The sequence below is a fragment of the Tasmannia lanceolata genome, unplaced genomic scaffold, assembly GCF_043159265.1.
Source record: "Tasmannia lanceolata isolate RefF3 unplaced genomic scaffold, GAP_Taslan_0.1 ptg000029l, whole genome shotgun sequence".
Taxonomy (NCBI): domain Eukaryota; kingdom Viridiplantae; phylum Streptophyta; class Magnoliopsida; order Canellales; family Winteraceae; genus Tasmannia; species Tasmannia lanceolata.
In genome coordinates, this window is record NW_027518706.1 from 1659480 (window position 1) to 1687217 (window position 27738).

Sequence of the window (27738 nt, forward strand, 5' to 3'; positions counted from 1 at the left end):
GCCCCTTCAAGCGTATATAGATTGAAAATCAATATACGTTTGCTAACAAAAAAAATTCCCAAATTGATTACAATATAATGTCTCCAACACACATAACAGCGTATTGCCAAATCTTACAGTGTAATGCACACCCGAGTTGATGATGAAGGTCTTGACTTATGCTTCTTGCCAAATGTACGCCAAAGCCGGTTGCCGAAAGGAAGCCACAATAGACTAGATGAGACTCAAAGCCTCCAAGAGCGAGTCTACGTAAAATGGGTCACTATGGACCAATGCCAAAATTGGCGAGAATGGGCCTCCATGTGAAGACAACTCTCTTAGGCACGAACTCCAAGGGTCTGAGGCATACACCTCAATGGACTGAAGAACCTCAATTGAATAGAGTAGCTCCTATTTCAGGCACGCACCCCAAGGGTATGAGGCATATACCTCAACGGACTGAAGCACCTCAACTGAAATAGTTTGGAGAAACGAAACTGAAGAAAAAATAGATAAGAGCGACAACAAGCGGCTTAGGGACAACGATTATTGGCAAACATCAAAGATCATACGAAACTCATTTTTTTAAAGGTGTATGGATCAAAAGAGGTGTGACATCAAAGTGAGAATATGCAATTTTCACTTCATATGAGAAAAGAAGCAAAAGAATTGAAGGGGTGCCTTTATCAACATGGGTATGCTCTTTTGGCCAACAATGAAAATGAGGAAAATGAGGCGTGACAAATCTAATCCTTCTTTAAGGATGTTGTTATCAACAGCTAGAGATTGAAAACATTTTCTCCAACAAAAAGTAGTCCATTGGAATGTGTCCGGTGAAAGAGAGGAAAGAACTGGTTATACGGCATTGGCATGGGCATGGGCATGGGCACTATAGAGAATAAAAGTGGCAGAAAGGGGTTGTCATTATCATGTTGAGAACAAAAGAACATGAAACGGGTTCCTTGAGTAAACTAGCAGGGTTCTATTATCCAACCATTTTACTTCTCATCTCATAGGTCTCATCGCCATTTGACAACCTACAGCCATACAATTTCTCCGAAGTGAGTAATAAATGAAAAAGATCTCCATACCCATACCATCTTCAGGAACATAAGAAAATTTCCAGTCCTCATTGCCGCCTTGAAGCATTGAGATGTGGCAGTTTCATGGGGTTGAAGCTAGATGAGAGGCAACAATAAGTGTCTGTGCTCCGGTGGTGTTTGGTGTTGTGACAACCATGGCCAGCAGCAAGGATTTCGTCCCGACTGCAAGAAACAACAGAGGCGTCATGTTTTTCTGGAAGCAAAGGTTTATTAAATGGAACAGGCCGGCGGACGACCGGCTAGATGGGCCGTCTGCTGGATAACCACTTTGCACGAGATGTGGTCAGGCCAGTGTATCTAGGTGCTTTGATACCATGTTAAATATCGGAGATTAGTGAAATCCTAAATTTAACAAATTTAGATGGATATCATCATAAATTGAAGGTCCCTCTAAATAAACATTTGAATGGGGTTTAAAAGATAGGAAATTCTAGTAATATTTTTCCTTTCCAAACTTTTCTAGAAAACTCCTTCAATCCAAAGTCCAAACAGGGCCTCAGAGTAAAAAACAATATTGGACCCCCATTGGTGGACATGATGGGACCCACTATGTTCGATTGGCCACCCATGCAATATATCTTCAAGGGTGAGATCGACGGTGTGCCCACCATTCTCACCAATCATGCAATACATTCTCTTGCTACATTGCCAAAAAAAAATACAGTTTCATATATAAAGCACTAACCAAGTTGAAATTTAGCCGCCGTGTGTGTGTGTGTGTGTGTGTGTGTGTTGGGGTTGGGGGCAGGGGGGTAATCTTCTGTAGTCCCTTCAATTTTATTTTATTTTTTTATTTTTTAAATGTTTTTTTCCATTTTAAAAATTAGAGGGGCTGATTTGTAATTTGAGCAGCAAGAGAAGTATGTTTTAGCAATAGTAGTCAGCACTTCATGATTCTCTATGATCAGAGATCTTATATGGTGGCCGACCTTGTGGATTTAAAGGTCGGAGAAAGAAAACCATCTCTCCCTTGATTTTTAATCTAAGAGAGAGCCTCTTCTTGACTTTTCCTTGGTTCAGAAATCAAGGTAGCAAGTTTTATCTCTATCCGACCTTTACATCAACACGGTCGGTCACCATATAATTTCTCCTATAATCATGCAATACGTGTTCTTATTACACTGCCAAAATTGGAAGAGAGGGGGGGACAACCTTTTGTAGTACTTTCAAATTTTTAGTTTTTTACTTTTTAAATGTTTTTTCCATTTTAAAATTAGAGGGGCTGATTTGTAATTTGAGCAGCAAGAAGAGAAGGATGTTTTAGTAATAGTAGTCAGCAGTTCATGATTCTCTATAATCATGCAATATTTCTTGTTACAATTCCAAAATAAAAAACCAACTTATAAGGGATTTGCTAGGCCTCACTAAAAGAAACTACATTTTTCCCGGCATTCAGGACCGCCGGCAAAACTAGATCTAAACGCCGGCTAACGATTTTCCAGCCTATTGCCCGCATTTATTACGTCGACGGCTAAACATGCGACAGGAAAACGGTGGGTAAAGTATGCTAGAAGAAGTCACATATTTTGTAGTGAGGGAATATCGTGGAAAGGCATTTTGCGGATGACTTTTGCATGAGAGCTGAGAACAGCCACCTCATATGAATTGAATGAATAAGACAAAATCTGTTGAAAAGTGAGCCTATCTGGCTATTCTCTCGTGCAAAAGTCAGTCGTGAAATGCCTTTCCCCCGAAATTCCCTTGCAAATCCCATTTTATAAAGCACTCCTTTTCAATTGTTTTTAATCTGTAAATGTTCTTTTGCACATTTCAGAAATTAGAGGGCTTTATTTGTAATTTAAGGAACAAGAAAAGGCTGTTTTAGTAATTGCACTCTGCACTGCTATTTCAAAAAAAAAAAAAAAAAGTAATTGCACTCTGCACCATAACACTATAAAACCTAAGCAATATGATAGCTTTTATGGCAACTGGTTTCCTCCAAAGTGAGAGAGAGAGAGAGAGAGAGAGAGAGAGAGAGAGACTCAATCTCCTCTCCACGAATACCAAAAAAAAGGTAATGAAGAATCAAATCCCTACTTATTTTTATAATATTTTCCAGTATTTTATTTCCTGATTTTATTGGATGTGGATGTCCTCAGTTTATCCTTAATTTGTTTTGTTTTCCAGACTGTTCTAATATGTTTGTTTCATTTATTTTATCAAGGAGGAAGAAAACCCAACACACAATAATTGGGTTCCATATGGATCTGTAAGTAGTCAAACAAATTTTTAAAAAATGTAGCAAAAAAACCTTAAAACTTGCAAATATTTCTAGTAGTTTTCTCTTTTTAGTGGCTCTATCCTTCCCTTTCTCTCAAAGCTTGTAAAATACATTTTGTTGGTGGAAAATACTGAAGCCATTTTGTTTTCCTACAATTTCTTTCATGGGTTACACACTAATTCATGTACTTTTCTTTCCTCTCTCTCTCTCTCTCTCTCTCTCTCTCTCTCTCTCTCTCTCTCTCTTTTGTTTTCCTACAATTTCCTTCATGGGTTACACACTAATTCTTGTACTTTTCTCTCCTCTCTCTCTCTCTCTCATGTATAAACTGTATTTAAATTCATAGACGTTATGCTTACAGGAAATAAAAAAGAAGTAGCTGAAAATCTCTTAAGCTGAAAATTTCTTTTATGATCATTTTTCTTTTCTTTTTTTTAATATAAGTTATGGGTGGAAGGCTACAAGTCATTTTTGTACTAAAAAATTCTTATAAAAAAATGCTATAATTTTCCTCTCTTTTTCTTGAAGAAAAAACCAAATTTCACCATTCAAAAGGTAAAAAGAAAAGCCAAATTTTATGAAAAAAGGTATTTTTTCTTTTCTTTTGTAGATATGTGTTTTATTATTTGGATATTACATATTATAGAAGGAGGAAAAGCAAAAGCACAAGTATTACATGGTTTTCTGTAAAATCACTTCAGCTTCAAATTTTCTTTCATGATCATTTTCTCCTTTTAATGGAAGTATCCTTGTACAATAATTAAGGAAACAAATGCTCATTTATCTGGGTTTCTATTTTAATTTATGGGTGGAGGGCCTCAAGTCATTTTCCACTTTTTTGTAATAAAATTTCTGCATTTTATAATTTTTTAATAAGGATGAAGAGAAGCCAAATTTGAAGAAAAGGGTGTTACTCATTTTTGTTCCATTTTTTTGGGAATAATAAATCGACTCCCCAAACTGATAAATCGACTCACCATGTGTCTTTCTCTCTCCTCTAGGTTAGAGAGAGATAGACACATGGGGAGTTGATTTATCCATTTGGGGAGTCGATTTATCACTGCCCTTTTTTTTTTGTAATATCTGTAATTTATTTATTTATTTAAATATTTGATAGGGATGAAGAAAAAGCCAAATTTGAAGAGAAGGGTGTTATTATTTGAATATTTACGTGTAAATGGATTATTTTTTTAATTATTTATCTAATTATTTTACCATTTAAAAAAAAAAATTATCATTGGTGAAGAGAAATGGAGACAACAACATCGGGAATAGCGAGAACGAAATCGGAACAGTTAGATATGGGGACAAGGAAATCGCCGAGCCGATCGCCAATGAGTGAAGCCGAAAAGGGTCTTTCAAGGAAGTCGAGCTTAGGGAAGCGCTTATCGGCTTCGCCCGGACAAAAGCAAATAAGAAAGTCTCGGAGCGCAACGTTGAAGATAGACTCGGAGCCGGGCACCGATGGATTGGCGGCTCTGAGCCGAGCCTCTAGCGCCAGCTTGGGTTTCTCATTCTCTTTCACAGGTTTCACCATGCCCCCAGAAGATATCGCCGATCTCCATGGATTCAGCGACGAGGAGAACGGTATATTTTGCATTTCTTTTTGTGGGGTGATATCCACACGACATTTTGATAATGACACCACTAACTTTCTTTTACACTTTTTTCTGCTTGCATCTTGAGTATTGGCCTTGAAAAGCTAATAAAAATTGAAACAAAATGAGTAGTGCCATTATCAAAGGGCAGTGATAAATCGACTCCCCATGTGTCTTTCTCTCTCCTCTGGGTTAGAGAGAGAAAGTGGAGAGAGAAAGACACATGGGAGTCGATTTAAGATATTAGGGAGTCGATTTATCAGTCCGCTTATCAAAATATGTTACTGTAGATATCAGTTCCCTTTCTTTATTATCTTTTTTTTTACCACGAGTAATGCTAAATTGAAGGGCAAATCACCCCCACTGTAGGATAATACACCCCCCTGTTAACGTGATTTGAGTCAAAAAGCGTTAAGTAATAGTGGGATGTATGATCCTACAGGGAGCTTAAAAATCATCTCCCCACTGAAAAATATAAAAGCAATGTAATAATTAATTTATGCAGCTGTTTTTGTATTATGGGATTTGCTAGGGACCATTGCAGAAGGCATTTTGCGGACCGGCTATTGCAAGAGAGCAGCCACATCAACCGGTCCAAGAAATGCCTTCTTCGATGACGGTCCCTAGCAAATCCCACATATTATTTCACTATGGTTTTCTGATTGTAAGGCATCTAATCTAATGGATACAAATAAAAAGTTTACATTTATAAGGTTTTAAATAACTTCTGGGCTTGTTCATGCCGTGTAGATATATATATATATATATATATATATATAGGGAGATGATATTTTCACTCCTCTGCAGTACGCATTCACCCCCTTATAAAGTGAACAGTAGGCAACTATAACGTTTTTTGACGTCAAATCATGTTAAAAGGGGGAATGCTTACTGCAGAGGGGTGAAAATATCATCTCCCAACATATATCTAGAGATTTTATATGCCGAACGAACGGACATGCTTGTATTCAGCGTACAACGAATGTACGACGGACCTTGATATTTTATCCATCAATAGCATCTTAAAAAAGAGGGCAAGCCGGCGCAGCAGTAAGGTTGCTCCATTGTGACCTAGTGGTCACGAGTTCGAGTCACGGAAACAGCTTCTCTACAAAGCATAGTAATGTTGTATACATCTAGCCCTCCCAAACCCGGCAATTGGGCCGCCCATTTTAGTAGGATCTTAAAAAGTGTGCTAATGTCGGATCCAATATCAAGGGCCGGATGATAAATACAAGCATGCCCACACTCATTCATCATATAATTTCTCCTACATCTATTTCTAGAGGAACATAAAACTGAAGATTGCAAAAATCCAGAAGCTAAGGCTTCCAATTAGATACACGTCTCTTAACTGCATTAATAACGGCATTGAAAGGTGCACAAATTAAAAGAGAGACACGCATGGTTAGGTGAGGTGGATCCAATGGAGCGCCTTTGCTTCTAGGCGAGGGCACTCTTGTTTAGCAATCCCTTTACGTAAGGGTGCCTTTGTAAAAACCCAAACGTAAGCTCATTTATAAATGTTGTTGGGTGACGTGAACGGTGGATCCAATGGGGCACTCTTGCTTCTGGGTTTTTGTAAGGGTACCCTTTAGTTTAGCATTATCCTATTTATATTTCTATATATCTTTTGCAAGGTGCTCAAGATGCTCCTCTCTCTTGAAAAAGATGGGCCGTGAAGTTATTTAAAACCTTATAAATGCAAAGTTTTCTTTAACTACCAAGCAAGGTTTAAAATTTCGGTTTCGGTACCGATTTCGGAACCTGAAATTTCAAAATTTCGGTTGAAATCTGGTACAAAACCCAAAACCAATATTAAATTTCGGTGAAATATTAAATTAATATTAAAAAAACAGATTTTTTGGGTCAAATTTCGGATTTCGGTCGAAATTTAAAACCATGCTACCAAGTACCTTATAAATATAAAATTCTTTATAGCTATTAAATACCTTATAGATGTAAATTTTTTTTGTCACTATTGAATACCTTACATTTTTAAGTAGTACCTCTATTTTTACCATATTAAAATAGGGATTTGCTAGGGACAATCCCAGAAAGGAATTTCGGAGCGGGCTGAATTAATAACACAAAATCTGCTGTAAAGTGAACCTATGTGGCTGCTCTCTCATGGAACAACCAGCCGAGAAATGCCATTCTGCGATGGTCCCTAGCAAATCCCATAGAAATATATTCAAATAAATTTTGCATGAATTGTTCATAAAAGAGCATATTATTTTCTTGAGAGATTTAATTACAAAACCTGCATCTGCAGTGGAGGACCTGGAAGCAAATACGCCTAAAAGGATTATAATTACGGAGCCCACACTACCAATTTATCTCAAGGTAATTGCCCTAATTTATTCTTTGATTTTTACATAATTTCGCTAATTTACGGCTTTTTTATTTTTCGTCTTCTCTATGTATACAGACGCTCTAATGCAGGCAATTGGATACCAATCTTAGGTTTTGCAAGAAGTCCATAAATAAATACTAGGCCAAAATTTTGTTCATGAAATTGCCCTTGATCAATTACAAAAGCCTGACCCTTCAGTGTAATGGGGGGGAAAATCAGCCTTAGTGGTCATTTGGATATAGGGAAAAATTCTTGAAGAAAATACTCCTAAGAAAAAATAATTCCCAAGTCTAGCTGGGGGTCCAATATTCATAGAACGTAGGGAAAAAATTAATTTTGGAAAAATTTTATGGAAAAAAAAAAAAAAAAAAAGCCTTGGGAGCCTTAGGATGTAAGGGGGAAATGATGGAAGAAACATTCCGTGGAAAAAGTAATTCTTGGGTCTTGCATGGGGAAATTTCCTAGATATTGTTTGGATTGAAAGAATTTTTCGGAAAAGTTTGGAATGGAAAAATATTTCACAAATTTCCTACTTTATTTACAGAACCAAAAAAAATTAACTTGAAACAACCCTAATCGATTTTTACTAGAGGGACCTTCAATTTATGAAGATAACCTTCTAAAATGACCAAAAGCATATCACTTCCCAATAAATCGTGGAAAGAAATAAATTTTCCAAGAAAAACTTTTCCATCGGAAATATTTTTCTTGCAACCAAATAGCCGTTGCCTCACCTTGGTGCACTTTCCACCGTGGGGAGGCAACTAAACAGAGCCCAAGAATTCAACCTCATAATGTTCACTCTATTCCCTGTTGGAAGGATAACCAGAGAGAGCTCCTGGCACTATTGTACAGGGTCACACAATAAGTTGGGCCATGCTTGGCAACTGTGATTCTTTTCTTTTTTTTTCCATGGAAGATTAGCTTACCAAGTGTTAGAGAATAGGGGGTAGGGAGAGTGGAGAGGAAGAGAATTGAGAGTGCAAGGGTGAGGAGAGGGCATGAAGTGGCTGAAAAATAAGGAAAACAAAAACTATTTTTTGAAGAGTTTTTGTTTTGCTTATTTTTCAGCCACTTTCACACCAAAAACTATTTTCTGAACAAGTAACTGAATGTATTTCTACTTTGCCTACTTTAAATTATGCAGTTTACAGAGGTGAAATACAAGGTGATTCTGAAAAGTGTAACAACAACTGTTGAGAAAGATATCTTACATGGGGTAACGGGCTCTGTCGATCCCGGAGAAGTTCTTGCATTGATGGGACCTTCGGGCAGCGGAAAAACCACCCTCCTCAATCTTCTTGGTGGAAGGTTAAACAGTCTCATGTGCAGTGGCGATATCAGTTACAACGATCAGTCGTATTCGAAATCTCTAAAATGCAGGTAAAAATTCCATGTCCAAACACTTACTGATAGAATAAGAATTCTGATAAGAGTATGAGTTTTGAGTACTCAGTCCAAACTCTGACTGAAGAATAAATAAACAAAGTACGGCTGAGTTTGCTAATTCAATGGTAGACTCGGTCGGGTCAACTCGTTTTGTCTGGAAGCAATGATCCTATATAAAATTGACCAGTGTTTTCAGTGACTCAGTGGAGTTGAACTCAGACATCAAAAGACTGATTTTGAATCCAATTCACAGTCAGCCTTGTGTTCTAATATTCTTGTGTGTAATGGGTTCCTAATTTCAACTGGACCTTGCAAGTTCATGGCCCAGTAATGTGAATATTAGATCCTACCATGACAACAGAACCTAATGTTGGAAAAACAGATTAGAAGAAAGAAGAGAACATAATAGATTCTTGTATGGATGTATGCAGGATAGGATTTGTGACTCAGGATGATGTGCTGTTTCAGCACCTCACTGTGAAAGAAACATTGACATATGCAGCCCTCCTCCGACTTCCAAGGACATTGACAAAACAGCAAAAGGAAGAAAGAGCAATGAATGTCATCTGTGAGCTTGGCCTTGAGAGGTACATGCCTTCCTGTTAAAATCATTGATACAATATGCAAGTAAGAATCATTAATAGACAGGGAGATAGAATTTCTCATATAAAATGAGATAATTTGTAGCTCACGGTAGGAAAAAGACTCAGAATATGTTAGGAAGTGGTGCATTAGATTCATTTTTGAAGCAGCAAGCCATTACATATGGCCTGACCAAAGAGAAGAAAGTATATCTTTTTCCCTCTTATACCTTAGAAAAAAAATGAAATGATCGCACCTTAGTGATGATACGGCTCTTATGCTGGGTTTCCTGTGTCAATGATTCAGATTTTCATTTTCTGATTTATTCTAGAATGATGATTGCTTGGAGATGTTGTTGTATAGGTGCCAAGATACTATGATCGGAGGATCTTTTGTACGAGGAGTTTCGGGAGGTGAAAGAAAAAGAGTGTGCATTGGCAATGAGATTATAATCAATCCTTCCCTGCTGTTCCTTGATGAGCCCACCTCTGGCTTGGATTCGACAACGGCCCTAAAGATAGTCCAGATGCTACATGATATAGCTGAGGTAAGCAACGTTTACAAACTGAGTACTTGAAACACTCAATTAGATAACTGACACAATGAAGAATAGGCTAAGTGGGTAATTGTTATCTGATACCCCAAAAGATGACCTTGAAAAATACTCAAAACATGAAAGAATCGGATTATATCATAGCTTTTAAGCTCACGAGTTAATGGGAAGTGAAATATTCGCCCCTTTTCTTCCCCAGAAGTGGTAGGAAGTAGAGCAGCAGCAACAAGAATAGATAAGCTATATTATAAGCCAAATAATCTCAAATCATGATTCCAAAGTGCGAAAGTAAAGGATCACTGCGACTATAATTATGATAGCTGCCTACAATCTCATGAAATAGTCTGTTTGAATACTTCCTCGAGAATAAAAATACACTGGGTCAAGAAATGGTTCAAAAGCAAGAGCTTAAAACTTTTAAACTTGTCTTGGCTGATAACGGTATGCGTATGTTATATCCAATAAATACACTATTCGTAAAAAAATATATACAGTATTACCTGATAACATATTTGTCTTAGGCGATGCTGTACAATATGTATAGGATTTTGAGGTGGTTGATGTGTATAATGTGTATTAGAACTCTGATACTGTAACCCATGAGATCTAAGAATGATTAAGAATTGCTTAGTCAAACCTTCATGCTATGACCTACAATGAAATTCAGCCACTGGATCTTCTGTCCACCAAGATAAGTAAATACAGTATCCAACCAGTACAGTAGCCACATAATACAGAGACTGCTACTTGCAGCGGAGAGAAATTATCACAATTCACAACAATTGTTTCAAAACTCGTGCTAGGAAAAGAAACTTGAGCACGATAAATCCGGGTTGACCCGAGAAATTCAACGATTTTTGCAGTTGGTTTTCTTGTTGAGTTGGGTAAGTCAAAGTAGTTTTTGATTGACTTTGGTAGGGTTGACACCGAGTCGACTTGGGCAAGTTGATATCTGACTCATAGTTTTAAAACAATGAAGACAGACTGCTATATGTACCATGGAATTTGAACAAGTGGTTGCATGTGAACTTGGTCAAGTAAACTCAGTCGGACTGGGCTCTGAGTCTTGGAACTGTTTGCAAAGTCTACTCTTAACTTTGCAAGCAAATGTGTTGAATTCAATGATGATCCATCAGAGTTGAGTTCGGAAATTGGAATCCAAATTTCTGAATCCACTTTGCCGGTGTTAGAAACTTGTACTCAGACAAGAAATTGGCCAAGTTAAAACCACGCCGACTCAGGTAAATCAATGTTTGACAGGGTAAGTTCTTCAATAACTTGGGCAAGTTACAGGAGCTTTTTATTGACTTCACAGGGCACACAGTCGATTCTGGCAAGCAGATGATTGATGCAGGGACTTTATAAACAATGGAATATATAATTTTCAAACTTTAGCTACCACAAATATTGTTTGTGATATCCAAAAGTTGTTTGTTGTAGAGAAATTATGCTTAAAGGGTGGAGGCTCTTAAGTTAACATGCAGTTTAAGGTGTTGAAGTTAAAGACAGAAGTGAAGGATCAATCAACATTCTTGTGTTATCCACAGCAAAGAAAGATGCTATCCTTGATGAGATTGAAAGACATGACAATGATGAAGACGGTTTAAGACTGAAAAATCAGGAAACAATGAAGGATGGCTCTAAAAAAGAAACACAAAGATGTCGTAATGTGGGAGGGAATAAGTTGGAGAACAAAGTGGAGGGTCCTTGGCTTAAAGGGAAAATGACTTAGAGATTGTAATTTATTTCTGAAATGACAGCTGACAGGCGGCTTATTTTTTTTAATTTACGTCAGAATTGCGACGTACGAAAAAAGACAAATACCGTTCAAGGAAGTTCCGTCTCTCTTCTTCTTCTTTGAACTTTTTTCTATTTTTCAACTCCAACACCATCGACGACCATCGCTGCAACTCGGAAGAGGAGGAAGAGGAAAAAGAAGAGGAGGTAGAAGAAAAAAAAGAAGAGGAATAGGAAGAAAAGAGGAAAGGAGGAGGAAGAAGGAAAAAGAAGAATCGACGTCGAAAAAAATAGAAGATGTCGGAAATTGAAAATAATTACGAAGAAGAAGAAGATGGAAAAAGAAGAATCAGCGCGGGAAAAAATGGAAGACACCGGAAAAAAATGAAAAAAAAAAGGAAAGGAAAGTTGGGGTTGACTAGGAAAAGTTGGTGAGATTTGGGGTCGACTCGGTGGGAATTTGGGGTCGACTCGGTGAACTATAAGGTCCACTCGGTAAAATATGGGGTCGGAAACTCGAAATGGGGAGATTTGAGGTTGACTCGGTGATATTTGGGGCCAACTCAGTAAGGTTTGGGGTCGACTTGGTTAAATGTGGTGTCCACACGGTCAAATCTGGGAATGTGAGGTTGTATCGCTTAAATGTGGGGTCGACTCGGTCAAATGTGGGAACCAAATATCACAAAGTTGACCTCAAATCTCACCGTTTTGACCCCAAATCTCATCATTTCGATCTCAAATCTCACCTAGTCAACCCCAAATGTTACCTCTTTGACCCCATGTCTCACCAACTTTTCCTAGTCAACCCCAACTTTTCCTTCTTCCTTTTTACACTCTTTCTAGCGTCTTCCATTTTTTTCGACGTCTTTTATTCTTTCTCCTTTTCCTTCTTTTTCATTTTTCTGGCATCTTCTATTTTTTTCGGCATCGATTCTTCTTTTTCCTACTTCCTCCTCTTTTCTTCCTCTTCATCTTCCTTTTCCTCTTTGTTCTTCATCTTCCTCTTCTTTTCTTCTTCTTCCTCTTCCGAGTTGCAGCGATGATCGTCAGTGGTGGTGGAGATGAAAAGACATAAAAAAAATTAAAGAAGAAGAAGAGAGACGGAACTGCCTTGAAGGGAATTTTTGTCTTTTTTTCTCGTACGGCGCAATTCTGACATGAGTTCAAAATAAGTCACCAGGCGGCTGTCATTTCAGGGAGACAGGAGCAAAGAATGTGTTTTTAAAATAAGCCGTCAGCCTTGGTAGTGGAGGGGGACGCCCTCAACATAATTAGATGGATGATTGGAAGTCACCCACACCCGTGGAGGTTTGCTCATTTGGTGGATCCATAGATCTGGATAGAGTCTTGCTCATAAAGAAAGAGTATGTGCGCTAGCGAGCTACGGCTTACACAGTTGATCAGATCATATGAGTGTTTGCCGCTTCTTATCTTCTTTTGCTCCTTAGTTCAGGGCTTCCGTCATCATTACGACCCCATGATTGAATGAATGGAGAAAATCTAGCATTCTGGAAGACAAACTATCTATCTTTCGAGTGTAGGATTAAGCTGACCAAGGCATCACTTTGAATCTGCCAACCTACTTTATGCCTCCTTATTCAAGCAAGTGGCATCGGAGATTCAACGAGGAGGTTCTTTGGAGATGAATTATCATTGGAAAGCTATGATACAGGGATATTGTTCTATTTGTATATGTATCTTGGTATCATAGCTGAGAAGTTTAGGATTGGGGTCAGATGATAGAGCATCCCTTAGAGGTGAGGACGTGGGACATGGAGGTCCATATGCTAAGTGAAATAGAGATTTTTTATTTTTTTTGAGTTTTAGATTTGAGGTTCCATTCCACATGTTTTTCCAAGTCTTTATACATTAGTCTATGAAAATTGTGTTCATAAAAGATTGTTTAGAGAGAATAGATGAGAGGGTAGTGTGGGAGTGGATATTAGAAAGGAACTTAAAGGATGCTAGAGAGTCTCTTAGAGTTACTTTCATTGTTAGAAAAGGTTTGAGCTTCCAATTCATTAGTGGTAGGATAATTTGGTCAAGGAACTCCAACGTCATTTTTTTTTGGATAACTCTTGTTTTCTCTTAGTGATAAGGTAAATCTTCATGGACTATTGCTCCATTTGTGGTATTATGAGGCATCGTGGAAAAAATAACATAAAAATAGAAGATTTTCAATATAAGTCTCATTCCATTGGGAAGATTATTAGATAAGTAAAAATCCTAGTTGTCACGTCCCGACCCTACTGTGTAAATATTGCATGGTTTTGGGTTTTCCCACCCTCCCCGGTTTTGTTTTCCAGCAGCACTAACCGTGCCTGACCCAACTCCGCGGGGCTTGCCCCTTGGAGATGCTGGAAATATGTCTACACAGGGAGAAGGAGAGTTCACATATACAACCCAGGAACTTTCTCTCCCTTTCTGATGTGGGATCTTACAATACACCCCCGTTAGGGCCCAGCGTCCTCGCTGACACACCATACTACGGGAGTTTACGGCTCTAATACCACTCTGTCACGCCCTGACTCCACTGTGTAAATATTGTCTCGGTTCTGGGTTTCCCACCCTCCCTAGTTTTTTTCCAACAGCACTAACTGTGCCCGACCCACTCCGCGGGGCCGCCCCTTGGGGATGCAGAAAACACGTCTACGAAAGGAGAAGAAGAGTTCACATATACAGCCCAAAAATTTTCTCTCCCTTTCCAATGTGGGATCTTACACTAGTCATTAATTAGGGTCTTCGAGAAAAGAGTTCCGGGTTTTTGGTTCAAGATCTTCACACGAATTCGGACAATCTCATTACAATCATCCTCCATAGGGAAAAAAATGTGGCAAATGGGTTCCAACTCTATAAATGATCAAATTTAGATGAAAGTTTTATAGAAATGTGCCTTCGAGTTTTAGGAATGACAAGGAGGGAGTCCGATGGATTTTTCCGATCCCAATGACGCATAGGGCTCCAAATGAGGCAGAAGATGGAGAACCTCACTGACCTATGTATCTTCCGTAGAAACTTAGGTGGTTGTTTAGAGTCGAAGGTGATTCGTCTAACATGATCCCTTGGGTCATAGTTCGGGTCCATGTGACTTGCCCATGTTGGTGGTGAGATTCATGATTCATGTCGTGATGTAAATAGGATTTCACTTTAAGTTGACACTTTCTACCCCTTCTGTAAGCCTTTTTTAATTTAATAAAGCTCTTGAATGTTGGCAAACAAATGTATTTGGGGGTTCAAATAAAGTTAAAAGAGACCTTCAAAGAGAAAAAAATGTTCATGGTTGTGAACTTGTGATGAAATTTTTTGAAGGAAATTTAAGTCGACAACTCACCTACTAAGAGGCTGCTTGTTACTTGTACAGTGATACAATGCTCAAGATAGGAATATAAAGTATAAAACTGTGAATCCATGTCAGTAAAAACACATTAAATTATGCAGGCAGTATAAAATAATAGATAAAAATAAGAAAAAAGATAAACGAAGATTTTGTACCAAGAAGCATGTTGATGTGTGACTTATACACATGTGAAAAGAGGAAATTTTTTTTTCTAAAATGTAGTGTCCTTTTTTTTCGGTTATAACAATGTTCTGGTTTTATGATAGGCTGGAAAAACAGTGGTAACTACGATTCATCAGCCATCTAGTAGACAATTCCACAAATTTGATAAGCTAATCCTTCTCGGTAAGGGGAGCTTGCTCTACTTTGGAAAGGCATCAGAAGTGATGGTCTATTTCTCATCAATCGGATGCTCTCCACTCATTGCCATGAACCCAGCAGAATTCCTGCTAGACCTTGCAAACGGAAACACAAATGATATCTCCACTCCGGCCGAATTGGAGGACAAAGTGCAGACGGAAAATACCGAAGCCGAAACTAGAAAAGGAAAAGCATCTCCGGCAGATGTGCACGAGGTAAGGTCTGTTGCTTTTTGAATTGTTAAAAAATGGAAATATTTCAAGAAAGAGAGTTTTTCCTTTGCTGTCAGAATTTTTGAGGTATGGCTACTGTGAAGTATTGCTAACTTTTTATGTCAGAAAAGATATTGCAAACTCTTTGCTTTGTAATATCAAACCAGCAATCAAATTTTCAAACATGTGGTAAAGTTTACTCACAAAAGCTTCATAATTCTCTGAACTGATTGAAACATAATAAATCCCTAAGAACATGGAAAAAGATAGGGAACCAATAAATTAGATTTTTCCATACCACCGATGTTCTGAGATGGAATCAGACTAGAGTACTGTATCTAATCAAATTGACTGTAGAAATCATAAGATTCTTAGAAAATATTAAAAAAATTACAAAAATAAAAAAAATAAAGAGAAATAAGATATGGCCAAATCAACCACAATCTAACATTTTACAGCAAATTTTAATCAACTTATAACATTCCATCACATTTCTATGTAGTAATGAACATTAAAGGTCCAAACCAATTGGATATTGGAAGGAATCACATAGTCTCAATTACTTATGTCTTCTCTGTACTAGATAAGATCATAAGACTAACCTCCAAACTATTGACAAATAAAATCCTGCAACATTCCATTCTTGTAATTAAATATGGCATTACTGTCCAATAGAATTCAAGTCCAAGGTTTCAGTTTCGGTTTCTGAGTGTAATTTTGTCGTTATGGAAATGGAAACATGTCAGTTTTGGATAGAAATTTTAGTGGAAATCTTGTAAAATTATGGAAAAATATGGAAACATATGCAAATGATGGATATTTAAGATGAAACTTCAGGAAGTACTGAATAAGCACAACTACTAAAAAACCATCACATAAGCAGAAAAACATGCATAATGGTTTAGCAACATCGAACACCTAGTGACATGCGGTGTCATGCATGTCTGATAATTCAGTACATACTATATTTCATATGTAATTCATATAAATATTTATACATAATATACAGCACATTCACTCCGTTTGATTCCTTCAGTCCTTCCGTTGATACTGTAAGAAAAATATGATGTAAATAGAAACATAGACAGCCGATACAAAACTAGAACACAGCTTTTACTGTCCGGAGGATAATCCTGCTTGTTGTCCATTGGGATCACAAATTCACAACTACCCCAGGAAAAAAACAGAAACAAGGGATGGGGGAAAAGTGTTCGTCGGTTTGTTTGTGAAAACCCAAACCCACAAGACACTATTATTTGCACAAAGGGAAAAACCCAAATCCCATAAAAGTGGGGGCGACTCATTTAAGTCACAAAAATGGAAAATGATATAATCACCCTTTTTCTTCCCCGGGCCAACCCCTTGTAGTGTAAAAGAGTAGTCATAAAGAGACTAGAGGGGGCTGGACCGGGAAAGAAAAGGGGGCGAATATATCACTTCCCCAGGAAAAAAAAACACTCAAGTGACTAAAGTGAGCAGGGAAAAAGGGAAAAATATAGGTGAGCCCATCACTTAACTAAAATAAAGAAAAAACTGTGGGCCCCATCCTAACACCTCTACTGGAAAAAAAATCCTAACACCTCTCTATTCTTCTACAAAGTTGAATTGTGAATCATTTTCTAAGAGAATCATATCAAATTGAAGGACCTTAACAACACTGCATACAACATTTAGAAAACTAAAGCTTTGCCAAGCTTTCATGTACCCTACTTGAACATTCTGATTGAAGTGCCTATCGTATGAAACAGTATCTCGTAGAAGCATACGAGACTCGAGTTGCGGACAGAGAGAAGAAAAAGCTACAAACCCCAATCCCAGTCAGTGAAGAGTTGAAGTCAAAGATGTCATCATCAAAGCGACAATGGGGAGCAAGTTGGTGGGAACAGTTTTCAATTATATTTTGGAGAGGGCTAAAAGAAAGAAGGCATGATTATCTCAGCTGGATGAGAATCACTCAAGTTCTTGCCACTGCATTTATCCTGGGTTTACTCTGGTGGCACTCTGATAGTACCACCTTCAAAGGAGTGCAGGATCAGGTATGATAACTAGCTTTATCTGAGTGATTATCAACTGCAATCAAATAGTTTAAGCTTGTGCAAATGTTACATTTGCAGCTCAGCACCATTTTCCAAACTTCATTATTACTTATGTAGCATAGCCACTTTAGGTTTTATTAGATCTGCATAAATGGAGATCAAAGCAGACTCTAATCTGGCAAAAGGACAAAGCTCACCAAAAAAAAAAAAATTAGAGTCCAGTGTATGCAAATGGGTGCTTGCATGAAAAATATGACTTTCAGTAAATGAGGGTGGAGACTTCATATCCAAATAATAATAGTAAAGTACGAAGATAAACAGATGTATTCAAAATTCTCTGAAATATGTCATTCATAAAAAATTAAAGAAAGGAATAAGAAAAGCAATAAGAAGATCAACCATCTGAAACTTCAGCTGAACAGATGGCGAAGGATTCATCTACAACCATCCAAACTAAATTAATCTTATGCTATGAAGTTGATAGTGAAGCTGTGAAACAACCAATTACTCCAAAAGCTTAAGCCTTTGGAGATGGCGTTATTTAATCATTTATGCTTTAACACTCCCCCTCACGTGTGTCCCCTCTTTTTAGGGTTGGCCTACATGTGGCACATGTGGCCCCTCTCTTTTGGGCTGGCCATTACATGTGGATTTTTAATATCAATGAGTTTTGACCCCAGGCCAATTGCTCTGATACCATGTGAAACAACTATTAATCCAAAAGCTTAAGCCTTTGGAGATGGCTCTAATTAATCATTTATGCTTTAACACTCCCCTCACGCGTGGCCCCTCTTTTTAGGGTTGGCCTACACATGGCAATGTGGCCCCTATCTTTTGGGTTGGCCATTACATGTGGGTTTTTAATATCAATAAGTTTTGAACCCGGGCCAATTGCTCCGATACCATGTGAAACAACCAATTACTCCAAAAGCTTAAGTCTTTGGAGATGTCGTTATTTAAACATTTATACTTTAATAGAAGCATTTTATTTCCATTTGATGTAAGAGTAGTTTCTGGTCTAACTGCCCCTTATTGCAGACTGGGCTGCTATTCTTCATTTCCGTTTTCTGGGGATTCTTTCCAGTTTTCACGGCAATTTTCACATTTCCTCAAGAAAGAGCAATGCTAAATAAGGAGCGAGCAGTGGACATGTACAAGCTAAGTGCATACTTTATGGCTAGGACTACAAGTGACCTACCGCTCGACCTCTTTCTACCCATAATATTTCTCCTCATTGTCTATTTCATGGCGGGCTTGAGACAGAGTGCAGAGCCTTTCTTCCTAACCATGTTGATTGTATTCCTCAGCATAGTTTCCGCACAGGTAACTCTCTGAAATATGGTTCACAATATTTATTTGAAAAACAAAAAGAACTATGGTGCATTTTAGCCATTTTTTTTAAGTTTTGAAAGCTAAACAAAGAGTAAACAATCAGGGACTTGGATTAGCAATTGGTGCTACTCTGACTGACATAAAGAAGGCAACAACGCTGGCATCTGTAACAGTCATGACCTTCATGTTGGCTGGTGGGTTCTTTGTCAAGGTATGCATGGAAGGAAGCTACACTTCATTTTCTTTTGAAATGGTTGAGATAGTCTTAATCAATTTGAAGGATATTCCTATATGTTGGAAAGACCTTGATTGTTTCATAGAACAACATATAAAGCCCAAAAAATTTTAGAAATGACCAAATATCTCATACAAAAGTGGATTGTTATTTGCCCAAATATGTAAAAACATCTGTAGAAACTAAGAACACAGGCAACGTAAACCACATAGAGCAATACAGATAAGGGTGTCAATTTTGGCTCGGGCTCGGAAGCTCACTCGAGCTCGGCTCGAATCCTTAACGAGCCGAACCGAGCCGGCTGGCCAGGCTCGTTAAGCATAACGAGCCGAGCCCGAGCTGGGACAAGCTCAGCTCGGCTCGGCTCGGCTCGTTAAGGCTCGTTAAGGATTTAATATATTTAAATATATATATATATACACTAAAAGGGTTGTCCTGGGAGTGAAAAGGGGAGGCAAAATATGTCACTTCTTTTTTGGAACCCCATTTGTTACTTCGACAGTTGGACCACCCCCCGTGGTGTAAAAAGAGTAGTCAAATTACACTAGATAGGGCTGTCCAGGGAAGATGAGGGGTGTGAATATATCATTGCCCTTAATATAACCCGAGCTCAGCAAGGCTCGCGAGCCTAGCCGAGCCGAGCCGATCTCTTGAGCTTTACGAGCCGGGCCGAGCTGGCTCGGCTCGTTTACACCCCTAAATACAGAGACTAACAACATTTGCCAGGAATTGAGGCTTTATACCACAACCTTGCCCGCCCACCCCAACCCCCCCACCCCGACACCCACACACAGACGACCGACACACCCACACACACACAGTTTTGATATTCGGCCCCCTCTATTTAAAACCCCTATCATTAGCTGCTGACAGCTTGTTGATAATTGTAATCGTTAATGAACTAAAGAGCGGCTTGGATATCAAAAAGAAGCTGTGAATATCAATTTCCTTTCCTAGTTATTCATAATTCTGAATTATATTCTGTGACAATCTATAATGTTGGTATTTCAGATGTTCTGAAAACCTTGACATTCTTGTGCCTTTGAAAGCTTACAAATCTTTTATATCCAGACATCTTGGCAAAAAAATACAAAAACATCAAATGCTTTCTCATTTATAGATTTTAAGCTTGTTGTCATTGTTCACAAGACCATAAATCACTTGACACTATCTTTCAGTACTGCCGCAAAAACTAGACACAACTAATAACACCATTTGCTGTAATGTTGCAGAAAGTCCCGGTGTTTATATCATGGATGCGCTATCTTTCTTTCAACTACCATACTTACAGGCTTCTTCTCAAGGTGCAGTATGACCATGGCCCTACCTTTATAAATGGCATTCCTATGGACAGTGGTGTGAAGAACGTAGGTGCCATGCTTGCCATGGCATTTGGTTACCGTCTCCTGGCATACATTTCCTTGCGGAGGATGAGGCTTCAATCCTGAGCTTAAACAAGCTTTGATTAAGCGGAAAAATTATTAACACCCACCTGAGCAAATATCTCCCCCATTTTCACTGCTCAAGAGCTGTCTTATTCCAACGTTCGCTTAAAGTTTCAGAGAAAGAAAGATGAAGAAATGAAATCTAATACAAATATTTCAGGTTTTCCAGTTCTAAAAGCCTGTAAATTCACCCCACTTAGCAGAATGTTTGAAAGAAGAGGTTTTCCGAGTTTGTAGATTTGTGTGAATGTAGAGAATCAATGAAGATAATTTAGATGGCTTTTCCACTTTGTCCACAGGCATCTAACAGTGTCAACCCAATGAAAATTGGACATGGATATTCCTTGGTAGTTCAACTTCTAAAGGTTTGTCCTTTGGAAGGATGATCTTTTCTTTTCTTGTTTTGGGATGAAGGCTCAGATTTGATCGGAGGAATAGGGTCCTATGATTGTATATCCCGTGTGCTTGAGAGACCTTGGTCTTTCGCGTATTGGGTAATCTTCTACCTTTCTTTTTCTTTTTGTACTGTAAGGCTAGGGGCAGCATATCATGGGGTTTTTGTGGATAGTGGTTGGGCTTTAGTCTTTGGTTTCCTTCTTTATGTAATGGGGTAGGATTACTGGTCCCCAGTCTCTGTAAATATGTTATTATGAATAGACATGTCAACTTTCAAAAAAAAAACTTCTAAACCATGAAAGTAAACATCTTTAAAACCCTCGTAAAATATATAAAAATATAGACAAAAGAAAACAATCAGGTCTTCTTTACTGTCAGGGGCAAGAAAAAGTGTCATATTTAAGGTAGAAATAAGCCCTTGTAGATTAGCAAGATTTTGAAGAAGAAAATTATTTTAAGTAGAAACTATGGCGAACTATGCCCTTCTTCTGCAATGAGGTTGATACCTATCAACACTGATTTGCTGAAATTCGTTCTTTGCCTCGTTACAATTTCACAACGCTGAAGAATAGCTTTCAACTTCAAAATCTTACCTACTTCAGCAGTGCTGGAAAATAAAGTGTCATCCATATACTGTAAATGAGAAAATTCCACCCCTGAGTGACTCAACATGAAGCCCTCAATGAGGCGGCAGTTCCTGCGCTTATCCAGTATCATGCTTAGAGAATCAGCTAAAATCGTAAAAAGGCATAGGATAAAGGATCACCCCGTCCAAGTCCGCAGGAGGATTTGAAAAGGCCTGGTGTAGAACTATTAACCAGAATTAAAAACAAAGCAAAAGAGAAACAGTTTTTAATCCAGGAGCATCATCTGTTTCCGAATTCCATTCAGCCCATTATGTAATTGAGGCAGGCCCAATTTACTCTGCCATACGCTTTTACCATATCATTCCTTTGATAGAACTCAGAACATAATATTCTACCATTTCGTTTGCAACCACCACATTGTCTGCAATCTGTCTAGCTTCGATAAAAGCATTTGGGTTGATGGACACAACTTTGCTCATAAACTTTTTCACACAATCGGCCAAGACTATAGCCAGATCCCTGTACACGTACCCATCTACCATTATTGGTCAAAAATCATACAACCTATCAGCCCCATCCTTCTTGGGAATGAGGGCGACGAAAGTGGCCCTCATACGTTTATCTAGCGCCAAATTGCTATGAAACTCCTTGAAGAAAGCCAATAAAAATCTTCTTTCAGATAATCCCAACACTCTTGGAAAAAAACAATGCAAAAACCATCTGGACCTGGAGCACGATCCCCTTTCAAGGAGAAGAGACCAGCCTTTATTTCTTCTCCAATGAAAGCTTCCTCCATCTTTGCACTATACCTTAAGTCAAGTTGATCAAACTCAATCCCTTCAGTCGTAAAGAACCATGATCCTTCAAAAGAATACAATGATATGTCGTATCTTACTATCTTACTATTATCAAGCATGTAGTATCTTACTACCTCCTTGATAATAGCATCCTTGCTATCGTATATGGACTTTTTGTCGATAAAAGAGTGAATTATTTTACCTCTTTTTTTTTAATGGTAAAAGATTTCATTCCAAGAAGAATCCCGAGAAGGTCTATACAAGGAATAAAGAGAAAAGCAAATGAAGAATACAGAATCGCTACATGGAACAGGAAAAGAACACAGTCAAGGGGGGAGGAAATCAAACAACTCCACCTCCGCCCTCGATACACCATCTCTGGCTAACCTATCAGCCACAACATAACCCATCGTAACATGTATCTCATCGAAGAATGAATCTCCAAGAAACTGGGTGAATTATGTTACCTCCTTTTCTGTTGCTAGCAATCCCATAAAAAATATGTGGTATTTCTATCACCTTCTTTAAGCCACCTGGATCTAGATCTTTGCTTCTGATAATATTGTGAAACAACCAGCTACTCCAATAGCTTAAGCTGTTGGAGATGGTGTTATTTAATCTTTTTATACTTTAACAAATATCTTCCGACAAAATCACTCTATTATAGCCTTCCATGCTTTCTCCCTTAGACTCTCATCTTCCTCCGATGTGGGGCTATTATTCTCCTCTTTTTCAATCACTTTTGCATTAACCCAACTACATACATACTACTAGGGAGATTGTGCTGGTTATCTGAAGTTGAGATACGAGTTCTCTCTTAATATCAAGCCTTGAAACATGGATTCCATAAGATTTTGAAATCACAAATTAAAACTGGTCTGTTCAAGGCCTTGAAATATGGATTCCATAAGATTTTGAAATCTAATAGTAATAGTAAGTCACACGGAGATCTTGAAATCAGATATTAAACTGGTCTGTCAAGGACTTACCAAAGGTATCCCATCTAGTGGCATTTGATATTATGGCTTTGGAGAAAAACTCCTTTCCATCAGAAAGCCCCACTCCCGCCTGCAAAAGTTAACAGTTATGGGATAGCACAGTCGATGTAACTCATCATGTAGCTTATAGGAACTTACGACAACAAAGTCAGCATTGTTTATGAAGATTGAACACTCACCGCTTTTCCGTGCTCAAGGATTATATTAGTCACATCTGCCTTGTAAAGTATTTTACTGCCCTTAGCAACGAGGCATTTTGCCAAAGTCTTTGCTATTCCACCCACACCACCAACCGGATAGTTGATACCTCCGAAGTGTCTGTCGCATAAAACCTGGAAATCATAAAATAACACAACTGTAAATATCAGAAAGCATGGAGCTATTGGAACAATCAACAGATATACCGTTAGGAAGAAGCTTACTATGGAAACACTACATAATACAGATACAATTAATGGATTAATTTCGTAACTTGATTTCAATGGAGCTAGCTGGTGCAAAGCTTAAGAAATAAATATTCTCCTGAGGAGAAGGGAAGATTTCAATATGAAGATAATATCTGCCTATAAAAATATTCACACCTCCGCATCTATGAAAGACTAACAATTTAGGATCTTGTATAACTTTCGAGCTGTTTCCCCTGCATTCTGTTATGGTCCTGAGTGCAACACCCCCCCCCCCCCCCCTACGTATGGGACTGGGTGGGACCCAGCCTGGTATGGGACAGGTTTAAAGGGCCTAACCTAACGTGTTCCATCAACTCTGGAGCTTTTGGCGTATTGGTAAAGTGCCTTACACATTCTGAGGCAAACAATATGCTGCAAGAGAAATCGTTACGATGAAAAATGAGTTCAGGAAATATATAACTCACATCCAATATGAAAAAAATAATTCTGCTTGGTATCCAAACATAAGATCGTGATTTTTAAGTCTTCAGTCTTAACGAAATATTACATATGTAAAATGCAAACAAATAAATCAAAATGTGATTACCAAGAGTCAAGCACTCCAAAGACTTCTTAAAAAACTGTCAAAAAGGTAAATTGGCTCCTCCAGTGATTTCAGTTCCAGCGAATTTAAGTCATTCAAGACCTAAACATGTATGAGCTTATGTTATTCACAGGGTTCCATAGTAAGTGTTAAAGCCCGTCAAATTTTCTGTTAATTATTAGCTACGACAGACCTTCCAACACTCAGCTGTAAAATTTGCGGATTCCTTCCTCTTCATGAGGGAATCTATCACTCAGTTCTGTGTTGAAACCACTATACACTCTGTGCACATGTATAGGGAGATCATTTGGGAGGTGGAAATGAACAGTTGTGATGAGCACATTTATGCGTGAATTATAGGTGGGAAAAACATGTATATTTTACGTTTAGAACGGTACAACTAAGGTATCTTCCTTGTTTTTGGTGTTTCAGGATTCTAATTGGAATTTTGAAGGAATTGAAACTAAAAGATGAAATATTGAAGAAAAATAACCAATTTCCAATGTTGGCCGAATTTAAAAAAGAGATCAAGAGGGCGGAAATTTTGACTACATATGATAATCCAGACCATTCGTTGGGCAACCCAACCGTTGGATTTGTTAACATATCCGGACAACTGGGGCCTAACTATGTGTGTTGCATCTGTTTGGAGTTGGAATTTTCGTCCAACAATGAATGGGTCCAACATGGTGAAGCAAGATGGAAAATCTCACAAATACAGTTGGTTGGCAAAATGAGACGTTTTTAGATTTCTCTTGGGGATTCTCATCAGCATCTATATCTCTCTCAATACCCAAACCAACCATCGAAGGCAAAAGCAAGGAAAATTCGGCCATTGCTAGGAGGGATTTTGAGCCTAAGTGTTTTTACTCTTTGTTCTTTATTTTTATTCCAATTCAATGTATTTTTGTTCAAATTTCAATTAAAGAAGTTATTATTGTTTCTTCTCCCTTCTCTCTCTTTCTCTCAATGGCTCTCTCTCTCTTTTTCTTTTTCTTTGTTTCTTTCCCCTTCTCCATGAGTAGTTAAACCCACTATACTTAGGGTTTAGATGAAGCCATGGGGAAGGAGAAAGAGAAGTAATTAAAACCAGTGGCTTATATAACAATTTATGTAAGGGTTTGTATTTGTTGGATCCCAATCACTTATGCCACTGGCTTTACCCTTTCGTATAAGTAATTGTCGATAAACAACTATAATTTCTTATATAATATACAAAATTGAGTAGTATATTTGATTAAACACTCATGGGCAATGACATCTATTGATCTTATTCCCCATTGACTGGATTTACCAAATACACTATCCAATGCAAAAATTGGTTTGATTAATAATCGAATCTAAAACCCATGATGGATTCTAACCCTAAGTACTCTTTTATATTGAATTAAGGTTTTTACACTATTCCAAATTACTCTTGCAATTTTTCAATTTTCTTAAGCCCTTAGAATTTAGTTTTCTAATTAGATTAGATAAGTAGTTAAAAGAGATCATTAGAACTTTGGTGCACTTTGCCTAAATTAAGATTTCCAAATCGCAATCTTATTTGTGTTCGATTCTTAGATTGTTTAGAATACAAACTTATAGATATTGTTGACTCCGAGGTACGTCCACGGAAATCCTGAGTAAATGCCAGGCAACATATATTATACTTTATATTCTAAATAATACAAGAATAGGATTCACAAACAAGATTTTTCTTCCCTGAGTTCGACCCGTGACTACACGCGATCCGTGCACTTACGGTTACTTTTAAATCCACAATCAAGTTGTCGGGTCGAGTATCACCCGCATCTCACACCCCAATGCTTGAGTAATTAAATTCGGGTTACCCTGTCCACCTCAGTACAGAAGAGGGATCGTTAGCAAACATTTGAAAGTGCACCTTCACAGAGAATAGCATTACTAGGGGGTCTCATATGTCTATTACTAGTGAGAGTTGTGAGCCTAAGTATGTCTGTTGGTGTAGAAACTGACATGAAAATTAAGTTCAATAATGCAAAGAAACAATGAAGATACTTGACTGAACATAGAATGAAGTTAAATACTAAAATCCCCAAAATGTGATTGTGAGCTCATTTATTACAAAACCAATCTAGTATTTCATTGTTCTTAGTATATTTTGACTATTTTATATAAGCAATGACAAGGTGACGACAGTAAACAAAAAGGAGAGAAATAATGCATCCCAAAAAAGTTGGCCCTCTTCATTTAGACAAACAGGATTTCTATCTACTGTGTTTAATCTTCAATATCAGTCTATTGTCAATTTATGTATTTCACCAAAATAATCCCATGCAAAACTGTCTGGATTTCACTGTGATTGGTGTTTTACAAAACCAATAGAACAGTCTAGTATACAACCAAATGAAAAGGCTGGAATGAGCATATATCCCTTGTATGAAACTGAAAAACATATAGATTTTCTGTTCCTTGTTTTTTAACTGGTGACCCAGATAACAACCCACTCAATAAAAACTCAAAAAGAGGAAAGGGGAAAAACTCATATGATATTATATAATTTTAAGGGAAAATTTCATTTACACCCTCTCTAGTTTCTGACAATTTCAACTCTTAATCCTGACTTTCAAAACGTGACAAGTACACCCCCTCCATTAATGGTGTGAGTTTAACCTCACATAAAGACTGAAACTAATCATGGTTAATATTTTGAGGACAGAAATACCCTCATTTGCAGAGGGATTAGGGTTACGCCATTTTCCACCGCCGTCGTCGCACCTCGAGCCGCAGTCGCCACGTTTGGCCATTGCCGCTGTCTCCATCTCCGGCCGCCGCCATCACCTCCACCACAGACAATGAAACCTCACCTCATGGCTACATCAAACCCGCATTTCAAGAAAAAAAACATTGATAAAACCAAAGAAAGAAAACCCTAAAATATTAGGGTTTATGTGCAAATCATGACAATGGTGTGAACGAAGACAAATAAAACTCCTGAATAGAGGGTTTATGTCGATAAATAACCTTTGATTCAAACCCTAATTTTAAGTTTTCAAGTCTAAAAATCCTAATTTTCAGTTGGGGAAGACGAGGGCATTCTAGTCATTTCCGTCTCGCCGTCTAATCCGTCGTGTTAAAAAAACTTGGGGATATTTCTTTTTCGAGGGGAAACGAAACCCTAATCTCCCATAAGCCTTGAAGGAGAAGAGAAATTAAAGGCCTTTTTTAAGTTCCTTTTTGGGCTATGATAAATTCGCATCCACTGTAGGATGATTCGCATCCCCTGTAGGATGAATGAACTTTAGCGCTTTTTAACGTTCGGGGGTGCCAATTATCCTCAGGGGGTGCGAATTTTATCACCTCCCTTCTTTTTTTGAAGACTTACAGATTGGTGGTGGTGTTGGACTAGGATGCGATCTTATTCTGCTATTAAGTTGAAGCGCGCCTTTTAGAAAACAGACAACGGTTCCTACTAACATGCGCCGTTAGTAGTCTTGCTGTTACAAAAAAGCAAGCTACATCGACATCTAGGGA

The 27738-nt window shown here is 38.0% G+C and overlaps 2 protein-coding genes across 8 annotated transcripts; one reads left to right on the plus strand and one right to left on the minus strand.

Moving 5' to 3' along the window:
• The first annotated feature begins 2975 nt into the window (after nucleotides 1-2975).
• On the plus strand, nucleotides 2976-20777 carry LOC143858915 (ABC transporter G family member 22-like). 2 transcript variants are annotated; one of them, XM_077369609.1, is made up of 12 exons: nucleotides 2989-3096; nucleotides 3247-3291; nucleotides 4550-4890; nucleotides 7177-7247; nucleotides 8405-8640; nucleotides 9078-9233; nucleotides 9592-9775; nucleotides 15122-15430; nucleotides 17176-17463; nucleotides 18502-18786; nucleotides 18899-19006; nucleotides 20263-20777. In XM_077369609.1, the coding sequence occupies exons 2-12, from the start codon at nucleotides 3284-3286 to the stop codon at nucleotides 20476-20478; spliced, it is 2202 nt and encodes a 733-aa protein (XP_077225724.1). In that variant the 5' UTR covers nucleotides 2989-3096; nucleotides 3247-3283; the 3' UTR covers nucleotides 20479-20777. The 2 variants fall into 2 exon arrangements, with proteins under 2 accessions (XP_077225725.1, XP_077225724.1); XM_077369610.1 differs by lacking the exon at nucleotides 3247-3291 and having other exon boundaries at nucleotides 2976-3096.
• On the minus strand, nucleotides 8358-27596 carry LOC143858917 (prolycopene isomerase 1, chloroplastic-like). 6 transcript variants are annotated; one of them, XR_013239083.1, is made up of 6 exons: nucleotides 27242-27596; nucleotides 26930-27078; nucleotides 23997-24071; nucleotides 23433-23585; nucleotides 23245-23323; nucleotides 8358-9245 (listed from the first exon to the last, which is right to left on the minus strand). XR_013239083.1 is itself a non-coding variant. In XM_077369612.1 (5 exons), exons 2-5 carry the CDS (start codon nucleotides 26933-26935, stop codon nucleotides 22992-22994), a joined length of 294 nt encoding a protein of 97 aa, XP_077225727.1. In that variant the 5' UTR covers nucleotides 26936-27078; nucleotides 27242-27594; the 3' UTR covers nucleotides 19421-22991. The 6 variants fall into 6 exon arrangements, 1 of the variants encoding a protein (XP_077225727.1); XM_077369612.1 differs by lacking the exons at nucleotides 8358-9245; nucleotides 23997-24071 and adding an exon at nucleotides 19421-23047 and having other exon boundaries at nucleotides 27242-27594; XR_013239087.1 differs by lacking the exons at nucleotides 23997-24071; nucleotides 26930-27078 and having other exon boundaries at nucleotides 27242-27591.
• Nucleotides 27597-27738: the final 142 nt, after the last annotated feature.